Source organism: Pseudopodoces humilis, chromosome 4 (genome assembly GCF_049639895.1).
Source record: "Pseudopodoces humilis isolate 2021_Gansu_Grassland_sample_001 chromosome 4, ASM4963989v1, whole genome shotgun sequence".
In the NCBI taxonomy this organism is placed as follows: domain Eukaryota; kingdom Metazoa; phylum Chordata; class Aves; order Passeriformes; family Paridae; genus Pseudopodoces; species Pseudopodoces humilis.
This window is the reverse complement of record NC_142203.1, coordinates 73,020,731-73,046,688: the sequence shown is the minus strand read 5'-3', so window position 1 is coordinate 73,046,688 and position 25,958 is coordinate 73,020,731. Positions and strand designations below refer to the sequence as shown.

General features: G+C 35.9%; 1 protein-coding gene across 2 annotated transcripts in view; it reads right to left on the bottom strand.

Annotated features, from left to right (window-relative positions):
- Window positions 1-25,958, bottom strand: part of PIK3C3 (phosphatidylinositol 3-kinase catalytic subunit type 3) — a 67,983-nt gene that overhangs the window by 5,654 nt on the left and 36,371 nt on the right. For both annotated transcript variants that reach the window (XM_014257065.2, XM_005528097.3), the window contains 2 exons: window positions 19,159-19,327; window positions 12,959-13,049 (listed from right to left, as the gene is read on the bottom strand). In XM_014257065.2, the coding sequence (XP_014112540.1) occupies window positions 12,959-13,049; window positions 19,159-19,327 (260 nt within the window). The remainder of the gene's footprint in view (window positions 1-12,958; window positions 13,050-19,158; window positions 19,328-25,958) is intronic.

The window sequence follows — 25,958 nt, the reverse complement described above, 5'->3', positions numbered from 1 at the left end:
GGTGAATTTCCCTAACATACTGGAGCCCATCCCTAACTCCACTGAGCCTGGTTTTATCCTTTTCCCCCTCAAAATCTCTTCTGATGAGCCTAGATCCTAGCACTGCCTAAGCAATACTATGACCATCATTTAAATTACTCGTTACCTTGCAAAGTAGTGCTGCTAACAGCATATAAATTGCCCAGCAAATTCACATTAGTTGTAGAAGATTTATTGTTGCCATGTAGTCACATGCTTTATTTTCATAAAGATAAATCTTAAACAATTCAAGCTCTTGTGGAGACCATCATATTTAAGTATTTCAGCCTCCTGCATAATGAACTAGGTAAAATGGTATCAAACAATCTCTTTTACCATATCTTTGTGCCGAGTCAGAATGTTTCACATCCTAGGTAAATTGTTTCAATGATTAATTGTCCTGTTTGACAACTGTGACTTATTTGCTATCTGAATTTGTCCAATTTCCATCTCAAACAGTTGAGCTCATTAAAACTTTTTATATTAAAGAGCTATCAATCAGAAGTATCTCTCATGAAGGCAAATATCAAATGATTTGTTTCTTACCCTTCTTGTGGCTGTGACTGTAAGACAGAGTTAAGTCTTTCCTGAATGTTTTCCATGAATTCACTGTTTTTTAGCCATTGACAAAAATGTGAGCCAAGTAATTTCAACAATTTTCATAATAAGGTTGAATTTGTGAGGCGATACTACCTTCATGTCTTATTTTGTGTGCTTTCTATGCACGAAGAATACCACATGCTCGACCACCCGCTTTAAGTCAGCAAAAATGCTCCAAGATTTCAGCTGACTGCTAACTGATTTCAATTTATATTATATTGTATTTATACTTCAATATAACTCTGTGTTCCTTTCAAAGGAAACATATTCCAAAACAGTGCCCTTCAGCATTGTAATAAAAAGCCTAAGTTAGCCAGCACAGTATGGAAAGATTACAGAATTGTAGAATCCTTTAGGTTGGAAAAGAGTTCTACAATCACAAAGTTTTTTCATTCAAAATAACCATTATAACTCTGTTGCTGATATGTTTGAATTAAGCATAAAGTGAGTTTTTCCTCAACTTCCTCTCAAAAAGATGTTTGATCAATATGAAAGAATGGATTAAGCCAAAAATGTTCAAACTTTCAAAGAAGCATGTTTCTAGTGAAAGATTCAGCAGATTATTCCAAGAAGTTCTTGTTATGAAGAACTTTCATCTTCATAACAAAAAGGATGAGAAGGAAGTTTATTAATTCCCACATCAGAAGTTTTAGACAGTGAATGATGCACACAGTAGAATCTAACGAATTTAATGGACTACTCACAGGCTTGCAATTACGCAAAAGCTTAGATATATCCCCAAATTACAGCAGGGATTTCTTTCAGATCTATTTTAGTGGTCACAGAAAAGGTGATGTTAATGAGAATTCAGCAAAATCACTAACTCCAGTTTGAAAACAAAGGAAAAATATCACCATAATACTCCTTTACACAACTTTAGTAATCAAACTCTTTGGCAGTCTTCTAATTTGTTCATAGAAGACCTCAGAATTTTCACACTCAGTTATATTAAGATGCAACTTCATTATATGGAATGACTAATTAAACCCACTTCTCACAAAACACAGTGGGCACACTGATATATGTGCAAAGAAATTCACCCATGGTTAGATCTTGCAATCACAATTAACAGAAGGATGAAATGATGTCCAGTATTAGATCTTTGCAGTAAAGTTTTTCAGGCCTGCATTAAAACTGATTGCTGAAACCTAGAGGACAAGAAACAAGGCAAAATTACAAATTACCTCTTGAGCTGCAAGAGCAGCAACAAGATTAATACACACTGACTTATAGCTCCTGTAGAAAGCAACAGTAATTCTTATTTGAAATCTCTTGAGTTCGAATGTGGGATGAGTTCTAAAAGCTGATAGTTTCTCAAAGATGAGGTCAACAAGAAGAGACTTTTAGAGGTGAATTCGGGGGGTGAAATTCTGATGAGATATACAATTATCTCATTCTACACACTCATGAATGATGACCCTCATGAAGGTATCAAAGACATGCCACCTGAAGACTTAGTTAGAGCTCCCATTTTGATACTTCAATCAAGTGCATTGTTATAGTTCAGGATATGTAAAACAGAGAAAAATATAAGCTTGATGAATCTAGTTGAACTTTTGCTTTGTTTCCAGAGGAGACATTAAACACCATTCAGTGTACAAATACTCTTTTGAAACACTAAATCTCAACAGCAGAACTTGAATGTTCCAAGGATGAAGAGGCTGAGTAAGAATAGTCTATCAAGATACTGGCATTCAACTTGAAACTAAATTAAAGTTGTTCCTATCCCCCTAAACAGAGAATAGTTTAGCATCAAAGTGTACAACAAGAGGATTGAAGAGTTTTAAGAAACTGTTTGACTAGAAATTTTGCTATACTTCAGTTAAATTTAAAGCACTTTGTAAGGAAGTTCTGTCAGTTATCCTGATACTGCTTCTATTTTTCAAAAGACAAAAATTAAAAGGGGAAAAGAACATCAAGGACAATTTAGAAGAAAATATGGGGACTGAGGGTGAGGGGACAAGCATTTAAGTGTAATTGTGGCTTAACTGTTGATGATGAAAAAAGAAGGTGATAGTCACTTGCAGCAGAATCACACAGAAAATGGGTGTTGTGGCTGGGTCTGGGGGTCTGTCCAACCCCCAGTTCTGCCGCCAACAAACCCAGATAGACATCCCAGGAAGGAGCCACTTTCCAGGGGACCCAGGCAGTTTCCAGCCAGGGGTAACCCTTAGGAGCATAAGCAGAGGCTTAAGTGATCAGCTTTTCAGATGTTATTTCTGCTCTTGAAGTGATCAGCTCTGTTCAGCCCAACCAGCTCCATTCATGGGCTACCCCAGCTGCACATAAACAAGAGACAGGACATCATGTGGCATTCTGCAGAAAGGCTTTATTGCAGGCTTCAGCAAAGGGGGGCAGTGATGACCTAACCACTGAACTGGGAAAAAGCTGGGGTTTTTATCAGGAAGGGAAGAATTGGAAAGAGGACCAATAGTTAACAGGGAGATAACATGGTCCTGAAGCAGGAAGGGGTCCACAGCTTAGTCACCATGACTAGGAGGTTTTGTCTTATCTTAGGGGGCAGATCTCCAGGGACGAAGCCTGTCAAAGGACAGGGCTTCCTCCACAGATGGGAACTTAGCAAGGTAAAGAAGGGGAAAAAATATTTTACGGGAACAGAAGAAAGAAACACTACTTTGCACCATGATTATCCCAAAAATCTAACTCGGAGAGAAGAGCACAACATCTTCCAGATAACAGGCAATGCTAACTGATGGTAAACTCAGACTCGATTCTTTTCCTTGAAATGTCTTCAAGAAGAACTGAGTATTGTTTGGAAAATGGCACTGAAGATGTCCTATGAAGCTGATTTCACAGAAAACTCACAGTAAGCCCCACAGAACTGTGTAAAGTAGAAAAAAGGATGACAAAAGGAGGAGATGAGATATTCAAGAAAATACTAATCATCTTATTAAGAACGGTAGTTAAAGATCTAAGAAAATGGGCAGGCTAGTGTCTTCATTCAGTTGAATGAATCTCCAAATTCAACTTCTGTCTTTGGCTATTTTATATTTTTGGAGTGGTATTTTTGGAGGCTTAGGATTGAGAAATCATATGAAAACACAACTGGAAGTAGTACTTCTGTAGGTAAGTGCACTTCCCTGCAGAGTTCCAAGATTTTCACTTGGCCCTTTTGTTCCCAAAGCACAAGACTGTCCTCACCCTTCCACCAAAGAGCAGATCTGTACAGACTTTTTTGTCCTCAAATCAGATCTGCTCTACAATGTGGACCACAGTTACCATATTAACCTCAGGAATTTTTCACTAGCAAGCATCTTCTCACTCATAAAACATTATCTGAAATGGATTGGGTACTTAAAGCTCCAGGTTATGGATAAACTTTGGAAAGTCTATGGAAGCTTTTAAAATCTTCAGGGCAGCCCCCAAATCCATATTTCATGGACACTTGTAGCTCTGTTTTTCAGAATTACTGATGGTAGTACTGCATTTTAAGATGACATATAAGATCTCTTTGTTAATCCTGTTTAGTTTTCAGACAAATTGCAAGTCAGACATTCTGAAGACTGGTGAGTGCTTTAGTATTTATTCTTCCACCAACATTAAGCAACACTGCTTATGTTTTATACAATTTTATCACACTAGTATGGGATTGCTTATTGAAACTTCAGCTGCTTTAAAGAGAAACTTCATTGTCCTTTCCCAGTGGGTCAGAATATACACTGGATGTAAGCACTACTAAAACGAGACAAATATCAATTAACAGCAAAAAAAACCCCAAACAAACCAGAAAACAGTATAAAACCAGTATTTTTTGGTGATTATTTTTACTGTTTTGCCATGTAATTATTACAGTAGTCAGCATTTAATACTCATGTGGCAGAAACTGGCATTAAGTACTTGGCTTAATCCTTATCACATTTCATCTTTTTCAGTAAATATTTTTCTGCTATCCCTGTTGCTTGCAGTCCAAACAACTCACACCACAAACTATTCAGATGCTTTATTTGCATGAACAACTTAATTTGAGAGACTATTCTAACAACAGTTTTTGTTTCCAAGTGTTCAATTTGAACAAAATGTGGTTTCTAAACAAGCCCAGTTAGGGGGGCTCCCTATTTTTTTTTTATTTTTTATATATATATATATATATATTTTTTTTTTTTTTTTTAACAGAAGACAGCAAAGATGCTAGCAAACATCTCTAAATTGAACTTTTGTGAGAACTGGGGTTTCAGCCACTACAGTACTCAAAGATGACACTGTTCCAGCTCACAATTTCATCATACTGGTGAAAAAATGAACTAGAGACTGTGATAAAATGCAGAAGGAGCACATGAGTGTTCTCACACTTGGTTCATGTTTTGATGTTTACTGCAACTTCTGTATTCTTTTCAGTATTTTGAAATTAATTAATATGCATGAAAAATCAACAGCCTAGAAACAAAAAAGCTGGGTGTGCAGCTGCAGTGTCATTACCCAAATGGACAGAGAAATGAATGTCTGCCAAAGCAAAATAACCTCCATGGCAATTGACACTTTTACAAAGCATAAACCTCCCTGGAGCAGCAAAAAAAAAAATTAGTACTGAAACAGACTCTAATCAAGAAAAAGTTATTTTATTACTCCAGTAAATTTCTTACTGGCATTAATAAATGCTAGGAAGATTCCCTAGCACCACCTTTGAACAAATACTGACTGTTATTTTTGATCAGGTGAAACGGGACATATATCCACTGCCTAAAAAGGCTTATCAAGCTCCAACTTAGAAAGTCCTTTCCATTTCACTAACTTGGGAAATCAACTCTCAATTATCCTTTGGCTGACTGGGAAGCACAAGTGGGGGGAAAGCACTGTGAGTTTCACTACAAGCCAGATGAAAAAACTTGGAAAAATTAGGTCAGGTTTGGAAACAAGTTAGCTCAGAAGCTTTCTGTACCTCTAGTCACATCTCTGCTTCAGCTTTTATACCTGTAGAATAAAAATAATTTTACTTTGACATATATTATGTTAAAAGAAAAAAAAAGACAACAACTATGTCTGCTCTGTCTTTTTGTTAGTTTCCAAACAATTACACTGACCATTTTCTTGTGAAAGGGGGTGAACCCCCATCAGTGTTCACACAGCCTTGGAAATGCAGAGGGTGCTCTCAGTATTACAGCCCACAGACAGATGACTGTCTCTCTTCTGGACAGTTTGATTTTATCCTTTTTTGTGTCTATCCAAAGGTGATACCAAAATGTGTGAGGCTACCTTCACAAACAGCAGTTAAGCTCTTGCTTATGGGAGCCAAGTATTTGTGCTGTCTGTGCTCACAATAACCTCGCCTATAATGAAGCATCTTTGCAGCACCTTCTTTAATCAATGGACATCTGAAACAGAGCTCAGTCAATTAGGACACTGTCCTCTAATGCCTGCTGAGTCCTTTGTCTGCCAATGAATCACCAGTCCCTGATGATTTCTCATTTAAAGGTCAAATCTGCTATGAAGGACAGATAGAAACCATCTGGCTTTCCTGTAGAAAAATAAAAAGCTTTTTCTGTTAGGAGGTGACAATGCTGAATCCATTAGCTACATCTGAAGAGTGATGGTGCACCTCTTCCTTACGCAAAACTGGCTACATAATTGACTCCAGATTTTAGTCATTACTACTTAGAATTTATAGCACTGGCTAATTTTACAAAGCCCAACAATTAGCAATTAGCACTGCAGCTGTGCTGGAAATGGAAAAGCAAGGAGCAATGGCAGGAAAAAAGTGAGTGTAGTGATACCTTCATTGTATTATCAGTTAAGCATTGACAAGTCAATATAACGATTTCAGCCCAGCCTTTTTCCTGAAATCTGACAAATGGAAAAGCATATGTAAAAAGTAGAAAATTTAGAGACAATTATCTCAGGGGCCAGAGAAAGGCAGACACAAACTGAGGAGAATCCTCTTCTACCTTTCAATTTAATTCCATTTTGTGACATTTTTGAGCCAGGTTTTCAGATAAGCCTAAATCAGAGAGTGGCAGTAGGAGATGGTGTCATGAACGGTGAGGTGAAGTACACTATACTGACAGCTCTCTTTATAAATACTGAAAGGACAAAAGGAGATTAAAGGATCAAAAAGACTACTAACTTTAAGCTTTGCAGTTACTTTTTCTTGTCAAAAACTGACAAGGTTTTTATTATAAAACTAAACATCAAGAACCTGAAAAGGTTTTCTCCAGGCTTGAGGATGGAGACAATTTTGTGCAGTTGGTAATACTGTTTTCTGGGTTTTCCTATGGGGAATGTAGTGATCAAAACTGGAATGAGGGAAGTAAGTCAGTAAGCTTTTTCTTGCAACTATGGAGTACTAGGCTTTTTTTCCATAAATACTGGGTAAACTCACTGAGTGATATTCTGTATATCCACTGTATACCCACTGCAAGCAGACAGCTGGTTCAGAAACCCATTTTCCATACACTCTTCAAGAATAGTTTGCAACTTCAAACAAGGCTTTGTTTGTTTTCAAGTCAATGCTTATTTTCAGTCCAGTTTTAGCTGTGAGAATGCACAGGTTAAGATCAGCACTGATTTAATTTCTAAAAAAATAAAATAAAATGTTATGCAAAGCAAGTAGGAAGGTACTGCCAAATTCTGATGTGCTCTAAATTTGTATCTTCAGGTGAAGCCATAGGGAGTTTGTTTCTTTTCTTGCTAGCAGGCAAAAATTATCCCTATTGCCATCTTCCTTTGGTAAGTTAATCAGTTTATGTAGTTTGCTCTCCTTTTGAACAACAAGATTGTGGAAGTTCCTTCAGGTGGGACAGGCAAAGAGCAGCCAGATGTGCTTAGACCATCCTGTGCCAATAAACCATGTCAAAGAGGTGCAATTTATACTTATTTTACAGAATGTTGTACATGACATGAGCTACTGTTCCAATTTTTCCTTTGATCTGTATTTCTCCCAAGACATTTCACAACTTTTGGACAGAAAGAACACTTGGACAATACACCTTCTGTTAGATTTTAAGCTTGATTATACAATTGTATTCTCTCAGTGAGCTCACTGGGATGTCCCACTGTTATTAGATAGTAGAGGATAATTTGGAAAAAAAACAAACCCAACCAGTCTGCCTTTGTTCCTCAGGTTAGTAGCTATATTCTTTAAGAATATTTCCCACATTCAGATTTTTCTAAAAGGTCTCATTTAACATATCAGTATGAAATTCTTTAAAAAAAAGTAATTACAACTCTAAATAATCCATGGCCTCACAGAAGAGGACATGTTTTACTGAAGTTTCTTTATGATCTTACTCAGTTTCATTCTATGACTGAAAGTAAGAAAGTCCTTCCAACATCTTCTCTTAACTACTCTAACTAGTGAGCATCCCATTATCAAACACCTATACATTACAGGAAATGCAAGAGACAATAAAACAAATCAAGACATGGAAAATTGAAGTAGTATTCTTTATTTTATTTCAACTTATTTTATTCTAGCCATCATTACCATATAGTAGATGCAAATTTTATTTTTATTTAGAATATGTGTATGATTACTAAAATCAAACCTTCATTCTGGGTCTAAGACTGCCATAGATTATTTGCTGAAAGTTTAGGAAACTGGAACACAAAAATTATTTTTGAATGCAGTTTTTACACCTTTCTGTAACCAGCAGGCAGACACATCCTGCAAATCCCTTCCTGCCCCCTGGTGGCACAGGATGCCCCTTTGTGAAGACAAAGTTTAGACTGGGAGTTCAGCTACTGTCTAACATTGCAATAATTTCACTATGAGGAAGCAAAATTGTGGCCATTAAAGAAAAGTCATTCTTTAGCAATAACCTTTAGAATAATTCATGCCTAGTTCAAAACAGCAGTATAGCCACACCTACTGAAAAGTTCCAGTCAAAGATCTTTATGCCAAACAAATTGTTTGACAAAATAATTGCAGTGTAATATTTCAATATGCATTATAAGATATATAATATATATACTGCTTCAGTAAGCATTCCTTTGTTTTAGAAAAAAGGAAATTACTCTCCTTGCAGTTTAATCATCAAACTAGTATTCTGAATAATCTTCAAATTTAGAGCTAACCTATCATGTGGCCTGTAAGCCCAAAGCCTGACTTGCTCCAGGCCCTTAATGCAAAAGAAGGGCTCTACAGGTAAGTGAGCATAAGTGTTGCCACTACAGCCCCAATGAGGAAAATGCTGGCTATGAACTTCACCTCTACTCTTCACCAGGACACCTTCTTAGATAAAAAAACATTTGTGAATCTCCACCTTTGTCTTCTGTGAAAGTGCCTATTGACTTGTCTCACATATCAAAGGTAATTTGATTTTGCAGGTCAGTCCAAAATGGATCTTCACCTAATTTGAGTCTGTTGAAATATATATGGATTTTTTGTTAAAGCTTTAAGGAAAAAATAAAAATCAATTGAGATGCTGAAAGCATTTATTCAATTTTTCTACAACAAGGTACAGTATTACCTTGTTAAATGACTGAATCAAATTGCCACTCACCCCAAGAGAGGCAAGGCACCTTGTCCCTTTTTTTTATTAGCTCTAACAAAGCTTATAACTGATTTCAGGTGGGCTAATGGGTATTTAATACCCCAAACAACTTTTCTAGCACATTATTTAAAAAAAAAACCCAAACAACAATGATCTATTCACTGTTAAATAACAGGTTTAGATGATTCTGATACTAGCCCATTTAAAGGTATTTTGTGGTTTATCTTTTTTAAAGTAAAACAGTAAAATGAAAAATTGAGAAGTAAAGAAAACAATTACTTTCACAGAAGCTTTGAACATTGTAATAATTGTCCAACAGATCATAATAGCAACAACTGATTTATGGAAGGCTCCTCTGCTTACCCACTCTTTAGGGATTCCAGGATGATGTATTATTTTTACAGAAATTTAAGGAGTATATTTAAAGGATAACTTTGAACCAAAAAGACCAAATTGTCAACAAGAGTCAGAAATAGCTGAGATGTCAGGAAGAGAAACAAGCAACAAAACCAAAAACCCAAAAACAAAAAAACAAAAACAAAAAAACAACAAAAAACCAAACAAAAAAAACAAAACACCAGAAAACAAACCTTGAGAGAGCTGAACAATTTGGCTATCTTCCTGACAATACTTTAATGTGCAGGCTTTGTTTTCTGAAGGAACAAGCACACTCTAACTTAGAAGAACCTGGGGAAGTAGGATCTTTCCCTCCCAAAGTGATTTGTATTCCTTATCAGAAACACTTGCCTTACTGCTTCAGTTGTAATTGCTTTCACATTTTAAAGCCTCTGTGAATGGAGAGCCTGGAATTCCCCAGTAAAAGTCACAGTCCACCAAGCTGCAGCACTGTCAGAGCTCAGGATCCCAGTAACTAAGCGTGCATTTGATCTAACAGTGTATCTGTCATGTAACAACAAAGCTCATTTTCTTTCCATGCAATGAAAGCACTGATATTTCCATTTTGTAATGGGATTTAGAAGTAACCACACATGGATCTAATTCAGAATTCAGGTGGTCTGAGCATGCACTGGTAACACCACATTTGGGTTTGGACACCCTTAAGAGCTGGACTTGATGATCCTTTTTGGATCTTTTTGAGTCTTTTGCAACCCAGAATACTCTGTGGTTCTGAATTTTCTTTTAGATTTTGCTGCTTTCCATGATCTCCAAATGTATGCAATACTGTCAGGCTTTACATAATCTCAATTTTTAATTATTGTACATAAGTGAACTGTAACATATTTCTCAGTTGTAGAAAATACCTTCTAGCTTTCAATCCTGTATTTTGATTTGTTAAGTCAATAAAACTATATTGGAAAGTTACAGAGAGTAAAAAGGAGTTTTACAAGTGTCTGAAATACACAATTATTGCTATATTAAAACCATCCTTTACAAGTATTTTACAGAACCCAGCATCCTATTATCATGAATTACTGAAAGCATATACCCTTGGACAGCATTTCTAGTGAGTTTTCCACCATAAAATGCAATGCCAAGATACTAATAAGAAACAAGGGTATTGCATGTTAATTAGCAGCAAGCAGCAGAAGACTCTTTGTAAAAAATATTAGAGCTGACAAGAACACATTCCCGGCAAGGATGAACAACACTGTCACACAATCAACCTGGCCTAGTGGAAGTGGCCCATGGCAGGGGGATGGAATGAGATCATCTTTAAGATCCCTTCCAGACCAAGCCATTCTGGGATTCTTGTGATCTAATGACAGGGAACCCTGTAAAGACCAGTAATGAGTAAAATTAAAATATGTAATAAGTCTCAAACTTAATGGTGCAAACATTAAAGAACCAGCACTTCTTAAGGTCAATGAAACCACTGGTTTCAGTTCCTGATGACTGTTTCAGTCAAGCACAAACTTGCCCCAGATTAACCCCTGCTCTACCTGTTGATGAATATTTCAAATTTACTAGGATTTATGGTGCATTTATTAGTAGACTTTACAATCTAAAAGAAATACCCCTTCCTTACTATATAACTCATGTTTCCAATGGGTAGGCAGAGCCAAATGCATCTTCTTCATAAAGATGAAATTTTTAAGATAGGGCTTGCATACTGTTTGGAAGGTCTCTTCCTTGAAAAGAAGACGCCTCTACAGAAGTGTAGTTACTTCCAGAACTTGGCAGGAACTGTTACAGTTGCCTACTTTAGTCTTTTATCTCCCATATTCTATGTAAGTCACCTACTCAATCTGTAGGGCATTAGGGACAGAGGTGAGGTTAAATTTCTGATAAGAAGAAATAATTTGCTGTCATTTTATCAGGAAAACAGCTGAGTGGAGGGAAGATTGTCATCTTTACCATGAAATACAGCACTTGTGATTAGCTTAGCTTCCTGAATATGAAACTGAACAGCTGCAAGAACTCTTTGTATTGATTTGAAACCAGGAAACTCTAAATAGAAATGCTTGGATCCATGAAGATAAAATTCTGAATCCCTGCTATCAAAGCTTATTGAAAACAGTGAAGAATAGCCTGAGAGGCAATCCACTGTTCGAATAGAAATTACACTAAACTTATTTCCATTGGAAATAAAGGCTCCACAAAGTCTTTTGGGGAATTAAAAGAGAGTCCTTCACTATAAATCAGGTTATAAAAACCCCAACATTTGTCTAAAATGTAAGCGTAATGAAATCTAGATGGAGGTGTATCCAGTATTTTTCATGTCAACTATTGCTCAAACACCCAATGGATAAGAAAGACTGTAGGAGTAAAACAGGCTTGCAGTGGAGTCTTGTCTAAGCCAGGCTGCTCTTGGGATAAGCAGTTTATTATTTAAGTAGAAGGTGGAAGAGATCCGTTTATGCTGCCAGCCACAGCAGAACCGTGCTCATTGAGGGAGAGTGGAAAGAGGGGGCCAAGAGCATGAGAGCAGTAGGCAATTAATGGGGTAGAGAGAGAAAGGCAAGAGGGGGGAAAATAAGAGATCCAAGTTCTTGTTACAATAAATTGTATCTTTTTCTATGGTGAATATTCTAATTCCCAGTAACCAACCAGGACATGACATACAATCTATAGAATTTACATATAGCCTATAATAACTACTACATTACCATACAGTGTTACATTTTAAACTCTAAAAGCTACTCTTCAAATCCTTCTCTTGCTGCTTCCACCTTTGGATTCATTGTCAGCATTTGGGTATTGTTCAGTCAATAGGAATTCTCCTTCAGCTGGCTAGGCTATTGTTCTTTGGTTATATAGTAACTCAGTATCCTATAGCTCAAAGCTAGCTTTCATTTCTATTTTGATTATAGGTTTCATATTTTCAGAATCTTTTGCTAAACAATCATATTTATAAGGTTTCCCTGTTTCATCTTCTCCAACAAACGACTTAAGCTGGTATAAAGGATAAAGTTAGAATTACGGGAGACTGACACATAAGGTCTGCCTTCACAATGAACAAAAAATTTCTTGTTGATGAAGATATACCTACTGATATAGCCTACTGGTTTTAAATCTTCAATAGACTAGTTTTATAACTAAAAGAAGACTAGTTTTATAAAACCATCCATGATTTAAAGGTTTCTAGACTAGATAGAACAATCTTTCATGATACAGTTAGTGCTGACTGCCTCACTTCTCCTAAGTTTGATGGAAGGTGGAAACACTGTTTTTAGCTAAAATACTCAGTGAAACAGAGTGCTAGAGCAGAGTTGCATGGATGATAAGAAGCCATTCTGTATTCATGGGCACATGTGCTAAGTGCTCTCCAAGTACACTCTCCTGTCTTTAATGATTCTAGAAATTGCTCAAAGCTTATAAAACGAAGCAAGTATTTTCAGGTGAGAGACAAATAAGTCATCATCACAAGTGAATGAAAATTTCATAATGAGATGCCCCGGGTTACTGAAAGACAATGAAAGCCTCACAATTACCTTTTTTACAGTCTTGTCAGGTTCAAGAGCAATATCTGGAATGTTTGCATCCACCATGAGTGAGAATAAATTCAAGATCAAGTTGGAATACCTAAGCAGAAGAACAAACTATTAAAACACTTTGTAAATTGTACAGAAGACATTTTGTAAATAACTTAATTTAAGAACTCATCATCATCTTATGAAGAACTTTTAATGCTTCAAAGATCCATTTTTAGTACTAATTGAAAGCATTTATATTGAAGAACACAAGATACTGATATTAACTATCAAAGATTAACCTTCAAAATCCCTCAGACTGCCAAAACTGTAAATAAAATGCTCTGATTTTGTTACAACTTTCCAATATTGTCAGAATATTTACTCAGAGACACATCAAATATAAACTTTAATATATTTTAAGTTTTAATGCCATTTTCTACCTCTGGTAAGATAAACATGCTAGAATACTGATTCAAAGATTATTTTTTATTAAGAAGTGATACGGCAGCATGATATATATTCAGATGAAGTCTTCATAAGTACAAAAAATTATTCTTCCAATCATTGCAAGGGTTTTTGACATAATGAGTTAAATATTTAACCAGATCCAAGTCTTCAGTTGCTCAGTTAAGCTCCAGTAGTAGTTGTAGCACAGTATACTTAGGAAGTACAAATGTCATCTATAATCATTAAAAGAGACAAATCAGACAAGAGTTTTCAGCTTTAAAATGGTGTTGGAAGCATTCATGACTATTTGTGTTAAAGAACACCATCCTGCCCTTGCAGAAAATTAGCTGTCGGTTTCTTTTTCAAAGGGTAAGTTTCAAGCTATTCAACACAAACTGAAACTCCCCTTCCTCTGCAAAAAGATCTGCTTTCCTTTAAGACACAAAACATGTTACTGACTTCACCATTTGAAATATTGCTTTGCTAAGAGAACCAGGAGCTTCACTGATGATAGAAAGTGAATTCTTAGCAGGAAAATTTGTTTATTAGGGAGCTGTCGAATATGTATCAGCTATATATACAATTTCAAGGAGTACAAAATATTTCAAACAAACAAAAGGTCTGCTTCATAGCTGTATTTTACAAAGTAAATATTGCTCAAAAAGACATCTCTCTAGAAAAACTTAATTCCAGCAAAAATTCTTGACACTTTTATTATTATCTGGAAACAACACTACCTAACATTCCAATATAAGTTTTAAGACATTATAAGAAAAGCATTAAAATCAACTGTTTAATTTTAGAAATGTAGAAATCTTCAGTGCCTCATTTCTTTCAGCAGTTTTACTTCACATCTCCAGGGGTGGGGGGCTGGAGTCAGGAAAATTACTTTTATGAAAAATTTAAAGAAAAGAAGAGAAGTTAACTCTATAATTTTGTTTCAGATCTGGCTAAGAAATCTGGCAGTCAGGTTGCTCTGCTGCTAGGAACAGACATCACAGATTTTAATGAATTTTTCTTCTACTTGCCTGAAACTATCAAGTTTCTTTTTGAACATGCTTAAATGTTACAGGTATTTGCTCTCAAGTATTTTCCTAGGTTAGTGGTATCTTCTGTCAGTAGTTTTCCCTTCAAACTGACACAGAATCCAAAGTCTCAGAGTCCCTTCTGCTCTTCAACCACATAGAGCATAAGAATTTATAAGCACTAGAGGTTATTGGAGCTATTTATGTGATGGAGGCTTGTAAAAAAAGATTTTAAAGGTTTAGGCATCGTTGATAGATATCAGTTAAGACATGGTTCTGTTCCATACAATGAAGTCTTCTGATTCTTGAAGAGTAAGATCACTGGAAGAAACTCATTTTAAAAAAAACAAAAAACCAAAAACAAACAAAAAACCAAAACCAAAACCCAAAAAAAACCCAAAAAATCAAAACAGAACAAAAAAACCCAAAAAAACAAAAAAAAAATAGAGAAGGTAATTGTGGGGGACTATGGAGTGGAAAAATCCTTAAATATTAAGGAAGAATTGCTCACTATACTATCTGCAGGTCTGTCCTCTGCCCCTCACCCCAACATTTCCATAACTGAGTCATCAACTGCCATCTTTCTTACAGGCAACATCTTTGGCAAATATGCCATGAGGTTTTATAGCTGGGAATTGACAGCCCAAACTCATCTAAGAGAGATTTTGCAGAATCACCTGAGTTTGGAGCCTGACTTGTAAAAAATCAAACACCTTTGTCAAACAAGGGATATCAGTCATCTTTGACATTTACATTACAAAGGTGTCTGGAATAGCTGACATACATCCACAGCCAGAAAAAACTCTGAGCCAGGCTTTCTTAGTTTTAAGGAGGTTCAGTGAAGTACTTAAACTGAAACCTGAATCTTTCTGACATCATTCTTTGCTTTCTTCAAACTCAGTACAAATTAGCTCACAAAATAAATAAAGACTGAGCTACACTGAAGGTTGATTAACTTCTGGTTTGAACATAAAGTACTATTAAAGAAATTCAACAAAAAACCTCTACTTCTACATAGAAGAGGTTTCATATATCAAGAAAAAAACCCACATCAGACAAAAGGTGAAATTCTCATTGCTATGTTTTCTGAGAACAGCAACTTTTGTTTTCAAGTAGTTAACATCTCAAATACCTGCTTGATCCCAAGCATTCCTTTATTTATGTTTTCAATATCTACCAGACCCTTTGCATATAGATGTCCTAAACCAAGCAAATATTTAGAGTGTTGATTTTGCAACACTCTACCAAATTTGAAGCTACAAACATCCACTATAAAGACAAGGACAGGAAGGTATACAGTTATCTGCAGTACAAAACTAAGGCCCTGCTTACCTGGCCTAACTAAATTCTTAGGTTTAAAATGCCTTAAGGACACTACCTTTCTTTCAGTAGCACATGGGATCCCCCACGACTCAATTCTCTTCTCAATAGCATGAATACTCCCACATCATTGTCAAGTCACAGTTTCCTATAATAAATTACAGCATTTATTTTTCCAAAGTATTTCCTCGCAGTCCAAACACAGTGAATATGGACCTGATCCCACCCAGCTTCACTTTCTCTCTTCACCATCTAATCCCAGTTTTTAGAACACTATCCAGACCCTGCACTGCCTAACTACAACCTTTCCGAAGAAGCAGCACTTCCCAACAGCCATCACAGCTTTCCACTTGCTGCGTACAGTGTTTCCATTCACATCTGGACAGCACCCTCAGTCACTAAAATGAGAACAATCGGGAAAAACTGCTCCAGCCAGCCAGACTACCCCACCTCTACAGAGAAAAAACTCTCAGCCCACACTACAGCTTCTGTCCCTACTCCTACTTACCTCCTACTCCTTTGCCCTTACTATGGCCTGTAACTCAAACTAAATAGCAAGCTTCTCACAGGACTAATGCAGGGGAAACCTTTACTTGGAAGGAACAAAGCAGTCTAGACCCTCACTCAGGAAAAGAATTCCAAAATGCTCTGACTGGATTCTTTGCTGCCACAGATTGCCCAGAGAGGGTGTAGAGTCTCCCTCAGTGGAGAAATTCCAAAACATTCTGAGAGGAATGATGGATTTATCTTTACAAACAAGCTGTGGGCCTGCTGGTAAATACAACTAGTGCTGAGAGATAAAAGAAACAATGGGAAGGATTCCACTGATCGATGAATGGAAGAAAAGATATTTGCCTTTACAAACAAACTGTATGTTTGCTGATAAATGAAATTGGATATTGAAAGACGAAAGAGACAATGGGGAAACACCATAAATTCCATAAGAATTAAAAATTAAGAGGGAGAGTAATACATTAGATGGGAATTTTAGGTATCAGGTGTTCCGGGAAGTCCATATCTCTCAAGTACTTCAGCTAATGGGGAAAGAGAGAAGGGATATGCAGCCAGGAAATTAGGATAAAAAGGAGGCTGCATCCTCCAAAAATTTGAGAGACCCCAGGGGAATGCCCCATGGCCTCTCCCTTTATTCGAATAAATTAAAAAAAGACTCCTCTGTCTCCTTTTTGGACATAAACCTCTGGTGTTTGCGGATTAGTTTTCCTGGGAATTCTGAACATAACCCTGTGCAATGTGCTCTGGGATGACCCTCCTTGGGCAGGGAGGTGGGACAGATGATCCATTTTGTGATACTATAGAACCTGCTGAAGATGTCTAAGTGGGAAATTCTTGGTGGAAAGGAAATGCTGACATGTAGAAGGATTTAAACATCTTTAAACAGGTTCAACATGCATAACAAAAGCATAAAAGGCTGCTGCAGCCCAAGATGCAAGTCCTGCTGACAGCCACAATTTGCCCTGCAACACATTCAGAACGCGGCAGCTGCTCCTTCACTACAGCACTGCTGACAAACACACACAGCTGATTACTGTTGCTCATAAAAGCAGAAAGCATTTCCTTATTCCTACTCCCCAAGAAAATCCCCCAAACTAACTAAAGAACATACAATGATTATCATATGCCGAACTGCTTATAACCAGAAACAATGGACAAAACTATTCTTTCACTTGTAACTTTAAAATTCCTTACTTTTTTTTTCCCGCTATGCAACATCCATTCCACCAGGAATCCTGATACACTGCGATACTTGATATGATACTTGAAATATGTAGAGAACTGGTTATTCCCCAGGGAAATAAACAAAATAAAGCACAATCTGATGGAGATGACAAAGTTAGCATTTTGTCTTAGCTATCAGAGGCTTTGATTTCACACTACTTGGCCAGAAGATGTCTGTGAGTGGGTTTCTGTCAATATGCAGAACTGCTAGAACTAAAATGTTCCACATCCAATCATTCTTTTTTAACAAGTAATCTTAACTAATTTTAGTTCTAGCTGCTTAAAGTAATTGTTACAATAATTCTAATATTATCATACAGTATTGTTGTTGAAAGCCTTAAGGATATTTATTCAGAACCAGTTAAAAGTATTTTCCAACAAAATGAGCAAATATCGGCAATACTATAATTACAATTCCAATTCCAGACATTAAGAATGAAACCACCTTGATTTACAGTTTAGTTGTATACCCAAATTACCACTATACTACACATTTAATGATGATCTTTGTAGCAAATCATTACATAAATTAATTCAATGAATAATCTTTCACAGACACAACAGACCTTTCCACTGAAACAGCTAGGTTTAAATAATGAAATAATAAAAAAAACTCAAGTATATGACAAATAAGAAATACAGCATTAAGAAGTTTTAAGCACAGTTCAGAAGTTGGACTCTTCTCTGAAGCCATAAATACTGCTTGCTGATAACATGCCACTGTTTTTTAAAATTGTTAATGGCTTTTTAACCCATTAATAATGTCAATTCCTAGATCAACTACTTAGTCTTCCTCCTTTTATCAACTGAAGAACTACATGAAGCATTTTATTTCTATCACTGGCTGATTTCCACATTCCAGGTACTTTTCACATAAGCTTACCATATTACCAATTTCTTACACATATTTGAAGGCTTCCATTAGGCAATCTTTGATATTAAAATGAAAATCTTTCCTCTTCATTAAAGATGTGCTAAATCAAATCCCTGGACAGACCAGGAGTCCTTACCTGTGCTCTGCTCAAACAGAACAAAAATGAGGTACTTTGCTCAGAAAGTTGATGGATAAGTAATATAGTTACTGCACAAGAATGAAGCGGATTCCAAATTTAAAAGAAATACCTGTTTAGTCACCAGAGTCTAAAGAGCTTTTAGCTGCCACAGTTCTGGGTATTTAAAGAAATTTCTAACATGCTTGATTGTCACTACAAGTTGCTAATTTTTGCCCCACAGGAGCTCAACTGAACTAAGCATATGTGTTGTCATCTTCAAGCCAAAGAATTTGATCATCACTAATTTAAACTGGAGGAGGATAAAATAGCAAATGAGTAATGACTTAAATCAAAATGACAGTTCCTTGATCATCAATAATCAGAGGAAAAGAAGCTTCAGGGCAAAAAAAATACCCAAAAAGAAATATAATTTAATATCCTACTTGAGTTATGAAATGAAGCTATTTAAGTTATTAAACAAGCAAAACTGGGGACTTTATCATGAACAATTACATTCACCCTCCACATTGCACCAACACTGTGATGTTTTCATTCCTTTCTTTCATATAAATTCTTGTGTTCACATTTAAACAAGCTTTGAATTTTCAACAGAAACATTTCAGCAATTGATTTGCTCATCTCCTCTCTTGCTTTAAAGCGGCTCTAATAAGTTTTGGCATAAACCTACTGCTGTTACCTGCGTAGGTGGAGAAAGGCTGTGTAGCACTGTTTACGGAACTCCTGGTACTGCTCACTCTGGGTGCCTCCCATGCCTTCCACCATCTCCTTGTTCAGCTTCATCGGGGGAGGAAGGGGCTTGGGGTCTCGGCCCAAAATATAACCAAAGTCAATGTGAAACAGTTTACCTGTAGAAAAAGGAAAGGCAAACACTGCACATTGTTCTTGGTGCAAAACTTAGGAAAATATAATCATTAAGAAGATAGTGAGCAGCTCCCAGAAAGTTTTCTGTAAGGTTTTATAACAGTATATTTCTTATCTGGAAATGATGGTTTTAAGAAGCAAAGCTGATTTCAAATTCATTAAGAGTACTAACAAGATCAGTTTTCCTGCTTTTTTGATTTTTAAACATGTGGAGTATATTCACGAAGACTGAACCAATACTGAAACTGGTCAGTAGAGATTAAATGCAGTTTACATAATAGATGCTACTAATTCTTTGCACCTTTTTTATAATTTGTTAGCAAATTTAAATATTAATACTTAAAGCAGTACAATGTGTGTTTCACATTTGATTGCTGTGGCATTAGATATGGTAAATGTAACATAGAACTAATATAACAAAGAGAAAGTACAACTCATAGCCCTACAAACAACATTTCAAAGCCACTGATCTGCAAAGAAACTTGAATGCTGTTTCCAAAGTCTTTTGAGTTGTTTAAGTAGGGTCAAAAATTATCCATGGCTTTGAAATACACTGAAGAAACATCACTACCACTTCAAATTTGAAGCCGGATTTCAAATCCACCAAAAAGTTTGTCATACCCTTTTTCAGTACTAAAATGAATTTGATCACTTGATCACTACCTTTCCCTTCTCAGTTCAACTGACTGCATTTAGAACACTTCTTCAGCATTAACAAAAACTTTTATATGCCTCCTCTCTTCAAATGCACAAGGCCACTGTCCTTTCTATCAAGAGCCTGCTGTGCTGCTCACCTTAATGCTCACACATAAACTGGGGGAGAATTTAGAGTGTTCCCTATCAATATTATTGAGCTATGCATGAGATGTTATCAGTGGCAAAATGAACAACTGAACAAACTTTAGTTTACAGGCAACTTCAAAAAACCTAAAATAAAGTAAAACAATTCATAATTCTTAGGTAGCTTTTTTTTTAGGAATAATCTTGTCTCAGTTAAATACTGTCCATGTTAAACAAAATAAAGTCTCTGAATGTGTTCTGCAAATGTATTTTTAATTTGGAATGTGTAATTTATGCAATGGCTTGAGCCATACCACAGCTACATTACAAAAAGATGGTGAGATTGCAGATATTCATGCAGGTAGAAGACAGAAGATCTTTTAAACAAGAAGGTGGAAAATTATAAGCATGATTATTATCTAGACAAACACAGACAGCACAGAAGATAGAGTCTTGTTTCAGAATTATGGAACTGAGCAGCATTATAGACAGGTGTATATGCTAAAGGGTATTTTAATCTACAGCATTTGTATTCATTTTAAGATTTCCTAAGATTAGGTTCTCAGTGCTCTTGGAAAAAAAATTGAGCAGTCATATTTTTCAGCTAATCACCTGTCTTTGTCTGTTTCATTGAATAATAATTTAGTATCAATAGAAAAGACTTTTTGAGATCTGTCATAAGCATTCTTCTTCAATCTAAGAAACAAACTCCATGACAGTCCAATTTCAAAGAGAGATCACAAGTACCCTGAACAACAGGCAAAATATTTGCTGACTGATAAATGCCACAACCATTACATTTTGCATAACTAAATGTGCTATAAAAAAAACCCCTTCCTTCAATACATTCCTTCTGATATGGTACAGGAGATTATTTTAGAGCTCATTTTTGTACACTAAATTTTTGAAGAAACCACATACAGAACCCTTCCATCATTACGCTAGAAAAAATGTTTAGCTAAAAAGTTTTGGGGACCTGCTGTCTGTTCACTTTTTCAAACCTGTCACCTTGAAGAGTCAAGAGACAACATTTTGAATAAAACAGTAACTCTTGTAGCAGTAAATATTTTTTTTTCAGTTTGCTCTGGAGATAAGGAATAAAAGATGATAATTAATAATTTACATTGATAACAAATACATCTAAAACATTCAAAAATATTTCAATAATTAAGTGATAGATACTTAGAAGTGAGATGAGGCCATCCTGTATTAAAATTTTAGGTTTCCTAGCTGTACTTCAAAATTCAGCTGTTTTTTTAGGCTGACTTAAAATGTATGTACAAACTCCCATTTAAATAAATATATTTAAAACCCTTCAAACCTGTCTACTAAACACAGACCTGACCAATTTTAATTCAGCTCCTGGAAGATCAATTAAACCAGCGCACCATGCTACAGAATATGGACAAAAGGCTCTCCCTGGTTCCTGCACAAAGGTGTTGCACCAGGAGAAGCCTGCAGGAGCACTGAAGTAGCCTGAAGGAGCACTAGAGATTTCTGCAGTGGAACTAGACTTGTGTTACCCTTCAGAGTAGCAACTGAACAAGTGAGGAACAAGCCTGCTTTGGACAAATTAAATTTGCTATATATTTTGTACTGAAAATAGCTGATGTTTATATTCTTATTTATGTTAAGAAATAAGAAATTTATCTAGTTAATAAACTCAACAATTTCAAATCTTTTAATACTGAGACAAAAGGGTTTCAAGTATTTCAAGTGATCATCCCAAGTGCCATTATACCAGGGTGTTACTCTGAGTATTCCACTTACATTGTATTAATGAATGTGACAATTTTCATTCAACATAAATCCAACTGCAAGAATAAGGGGAGCTCTGGAGGACACCTGACCCAAACCCCTGCTTGAGCAAACACCCAGTGCCAGGTACCTTAGCCAGGGCTAAGTTTCTGAGTATCCCCAGGGATGGTCTCTCTATAACCTGTATCAGTCTTCCCTGAAGAGCTGATACTCATATAATGATATTTATATACAGTAATCACCGATCTTCCCAGTAATCCAGCCTTCATGTGAACTTTGTGCAACACTACTTTTTCTAAAGACTTTGAACTATGATGTTTTACAAAGTAATTACATGTCCTTCCTTCAATATACTGTGTATCATAATACACTTCTCTTACACCATCATGTTTTAACACAATCCAACTTCTTCTGATTCATTATGTCTTAATTTAAAGGGCTCCTAATCTTTAGACATGCCTATAAATTACAGACAAAACCGAACTCTACCTTGGTTTACTACTGTTTCTAAATGAGTGCTAAATTATGGAGGTGAGGGTTTTGTTTGTTACAGTCATGATTTAAACTAAAACCAGGAGTTTCTTAAGACAACAGGTGAAACGGATCTCATCATTAAAACTAGTGGACTAGAAATGACCTTGCCCTCTCCATTTATTTTACTGCAGAAAAAGCAAGACACATGGCATTTACTGCATGGAAGAAGAAGAGAAGCTTCCAGGAGTTAGCAGCATGCACATATAAAATTATTTAATTCGAAATCTAAAAGCTGATACTGTTGGGTACCTTTGAGTTTGTTTTTTTTTTTTAAATTCTTTTATTCTATGAGTTTGACTACCTTTTTCCACTCAACACCTGTTTTTCTAACATATGGAATAAAGAGGACAGGCCACTGGAGATTCCAGGATATGGCACAAAACATGGAAGTTACCCTGACTACGAGTCAGAGCATCAGGGATTTCAAAGTCCATCTGACTTCCTTTCAGCCTTGAGAGTGATCTTCAATTAAGTGAAGCATGGACCTACAGAGATTAAAAATTGATACCTGGTGCCTGCAATAGCCAGTAACACCTGACTGCACCTGGAGATGGTGATCTGTCCATCACTTTCACTGCTAATACCTAGATTTTAATACAAGAGAATACTATAGGCATAATACATAATACAGCAGCACAAAAATTGTTTCATTTTGCTAGGATAAACCACTGAAAACCAGACAGAACTCTGAAAACCTTAAACAAAATGCAGAGGACAGAGCAAATTAGATGCAATTATTGAAATAAAGTAAGTCTGATGGCAATTGTCTCTTAACAGTAAAAAAGGAAATAATTTCAAACTTCTCTGTTTGCAATGTTGGGGAAGAACAAAAAAAAACAACCAATCAAAACATCCTAAAATTTCATTATTTCTTCATAACCCTCAAGCACCACTATTATTTTAACTTGGCACATATAAAAAATGTAAAATTTAGAGATTATTTTAACTGAATTCCTATTTTAAATTTGAAGCAACAGAATAGAAACTAATCTGAGGAAAATGACTGGATAAATGGGGTGCTTTTCTGGCTTTCCCAGCAAATTCTGATGTTACTGTCAAAATTTCTCTTTTTCTAACAGACCATTGCCATGATGAAAAAATTGGAATGACTAATTTATTATAATAATTTTCATCAGTAGCATCTTACAACTTTTCTACACAAGACTACACAACAGTGAAAGTAATGTGAATTTTTAAGAAGTTATTTAGGATACAGGTTTTGAAGTCAGCAACAGATGGAGGTAAATTTTAACACTGTTACACATGTAACTGGTAAGAGCCCAGCTTGTCTTAAGCATTATAATTCACCTCCCTTCCACAGGCTGTCCATTCTCAAAATACATTCTATTCAGGCATATTATAAAAAAAAAATAGGCCTGGTATTTATAACTAGATGACAAATGCTGTTCAAGGTGCCTAGAAGAGAAAGTGTTTTAGCAGATCAAAAGCTAAAAGGTCATGTTCTTTTTTGCAATAAGTACCATAGAAAATGGAATTCCAGAGAGAAATCTAAAGGACAAAAGTATGCACTGGTTTGTTGTTTTTTCTTTTTTTTTTTAAATAAGGATGTCCCTCTATCAAGGCCTGTAACATTTAAAAACATCTTTAAAAATTGTATTTTATATACTGTAGTATTTTGCAACATTAATAAATGTTTTTGACAATGTACTTGTCTAAGTACTGACATAGAGTAAATGTTTGAATCCTGCAGGTTTTCCATTTCTACCATCTCAGACCTGCTCTGGGATAGATTTTTCTGAGTGGAAAAACACAGGAAGTACAAACACATGTATATGAAATGCATTTCATATATGCATCTAGTTCAGGTCCTTGCTGTCTTTCCTGGCAATCCTTTCTAATCAAGACTGAAGAATAAATGTGGTGTCAGTCGGTGACCACAGTTCTACCTCTAAGCATTAAATGAGAAGACAGCCCACTTCTTTCATCTATTTACACGTGATGCCTGAAGCAAATGTGGTTTTCAAGTTCTGAGCACCCAGTCTTTGGACTGGTCTTAGATATTAATAACCTAATTTTATCCACATAGCAATTTTTCCTCCTGCTACAGAGCAATTTCAAGTGTATGGCTCAGGTCAAAGACCCTGTACTTTGGGAAGTCATACTGGGAACTTGCATTTTCATGCATATGACCAGAGATTACTGAAAGATAAGCTGGCCATCACTAGAGTGACATTAAGTTGGTCAGACACATAGATAAGAAGCGCTATCAAGAAAGTGATTTGAAGGTCTAGGATATCCTACAATATCTACACATAGTCTGGACCTTTGTAAAACCTCTGCATGTCAATAAAGCAAATTGAAATTACTAATATATCTCTAATGGGACAGAAGATTGCACCTGTCTATGAAAACTGAAATACTTTCTAACTCTCCTTATAATTGTACTGCCTGCCTTGCCCATATGAAGACATCCATATCTGGATATTTTATTAGTACCTAGATCCTGACTCTACAATCAAATCAGAAAGCGTAAGAATTGCAGAACAGTGTTCTCAGGGGAAGGCATGGCATAATTGCAATATACCAGCCTAGTGCATACTCCATGGAAGTAAACTGAACATGCTGTGCCTCGTGTATCACAATCCAGCTTCACAACCACCCAGATCTTCCTTCCAAAGCAACAAAAGGAAAGTTAGCTGTTAAATCAGATGCCAGCTTCAATATATAAATCAGTCTGTAATCCTAAAAGGAGGCACTGATTTTGCCTAAACCGGAGCATACAGCTGAAAACAGTGTCTTGTTATCTATAACTTACAGTAATATCTGCTGCAGATTTAGAAACAAGATGTTAAAACATAGAGCAACTGAAAATGCACTTTGTCTCCATGAGAAGTAAAAAGTTTGAAGTCTTCAGAGAAAATAAACATCCCTGTCATGCAATACTGAGTATATAATGTGACCTCTGGGCTGCCAGCAAAGACACATTTATGAAAGTGATTCAAGTCTTTTTGTAATTTTTAACATTACTGACAGATAAGGATGTTTTGACTGAAGATTCTCCGCATCTCCTTCCAAACACACTTCTACATATGTCCTTTAAATGGCACAGCATTTAAAACCTGAAAATCCAGATGTCTTGTTCAAGACTACTACTACAAATAAGCCACTCTATTTCTAGAACTATAGGCATAAGAGTCATGAAAGGTAACAGAAATTATTTCATTAGGTAAGTGACATATCATGATAAAAGATCCTCATTTCTAATGTGTAGAAAACAATATGTTTTTATGAACTTCTGTATCTAGTGCTTAATATTTAAATTATACTGTAACTATTATAAGCGTAGACATATGTATATTACAAGATGATACCAATTCTGTTGGAAGGACTCTAACAGATGTGGCTACATTCACCAAAAGGAAAAGTTGTGCCAAAAAAAAGTAATGATATGTAAGAAATATGTGAACCCACAGCTGGTACCCAGCATTCTTTACCCTATTGGAAACCTTCAATTCATTAAATAAATATCATCAAGAAAGGATGCATATAGAGTTGTATGATTTTGAAGGAGGTACCTGGAGC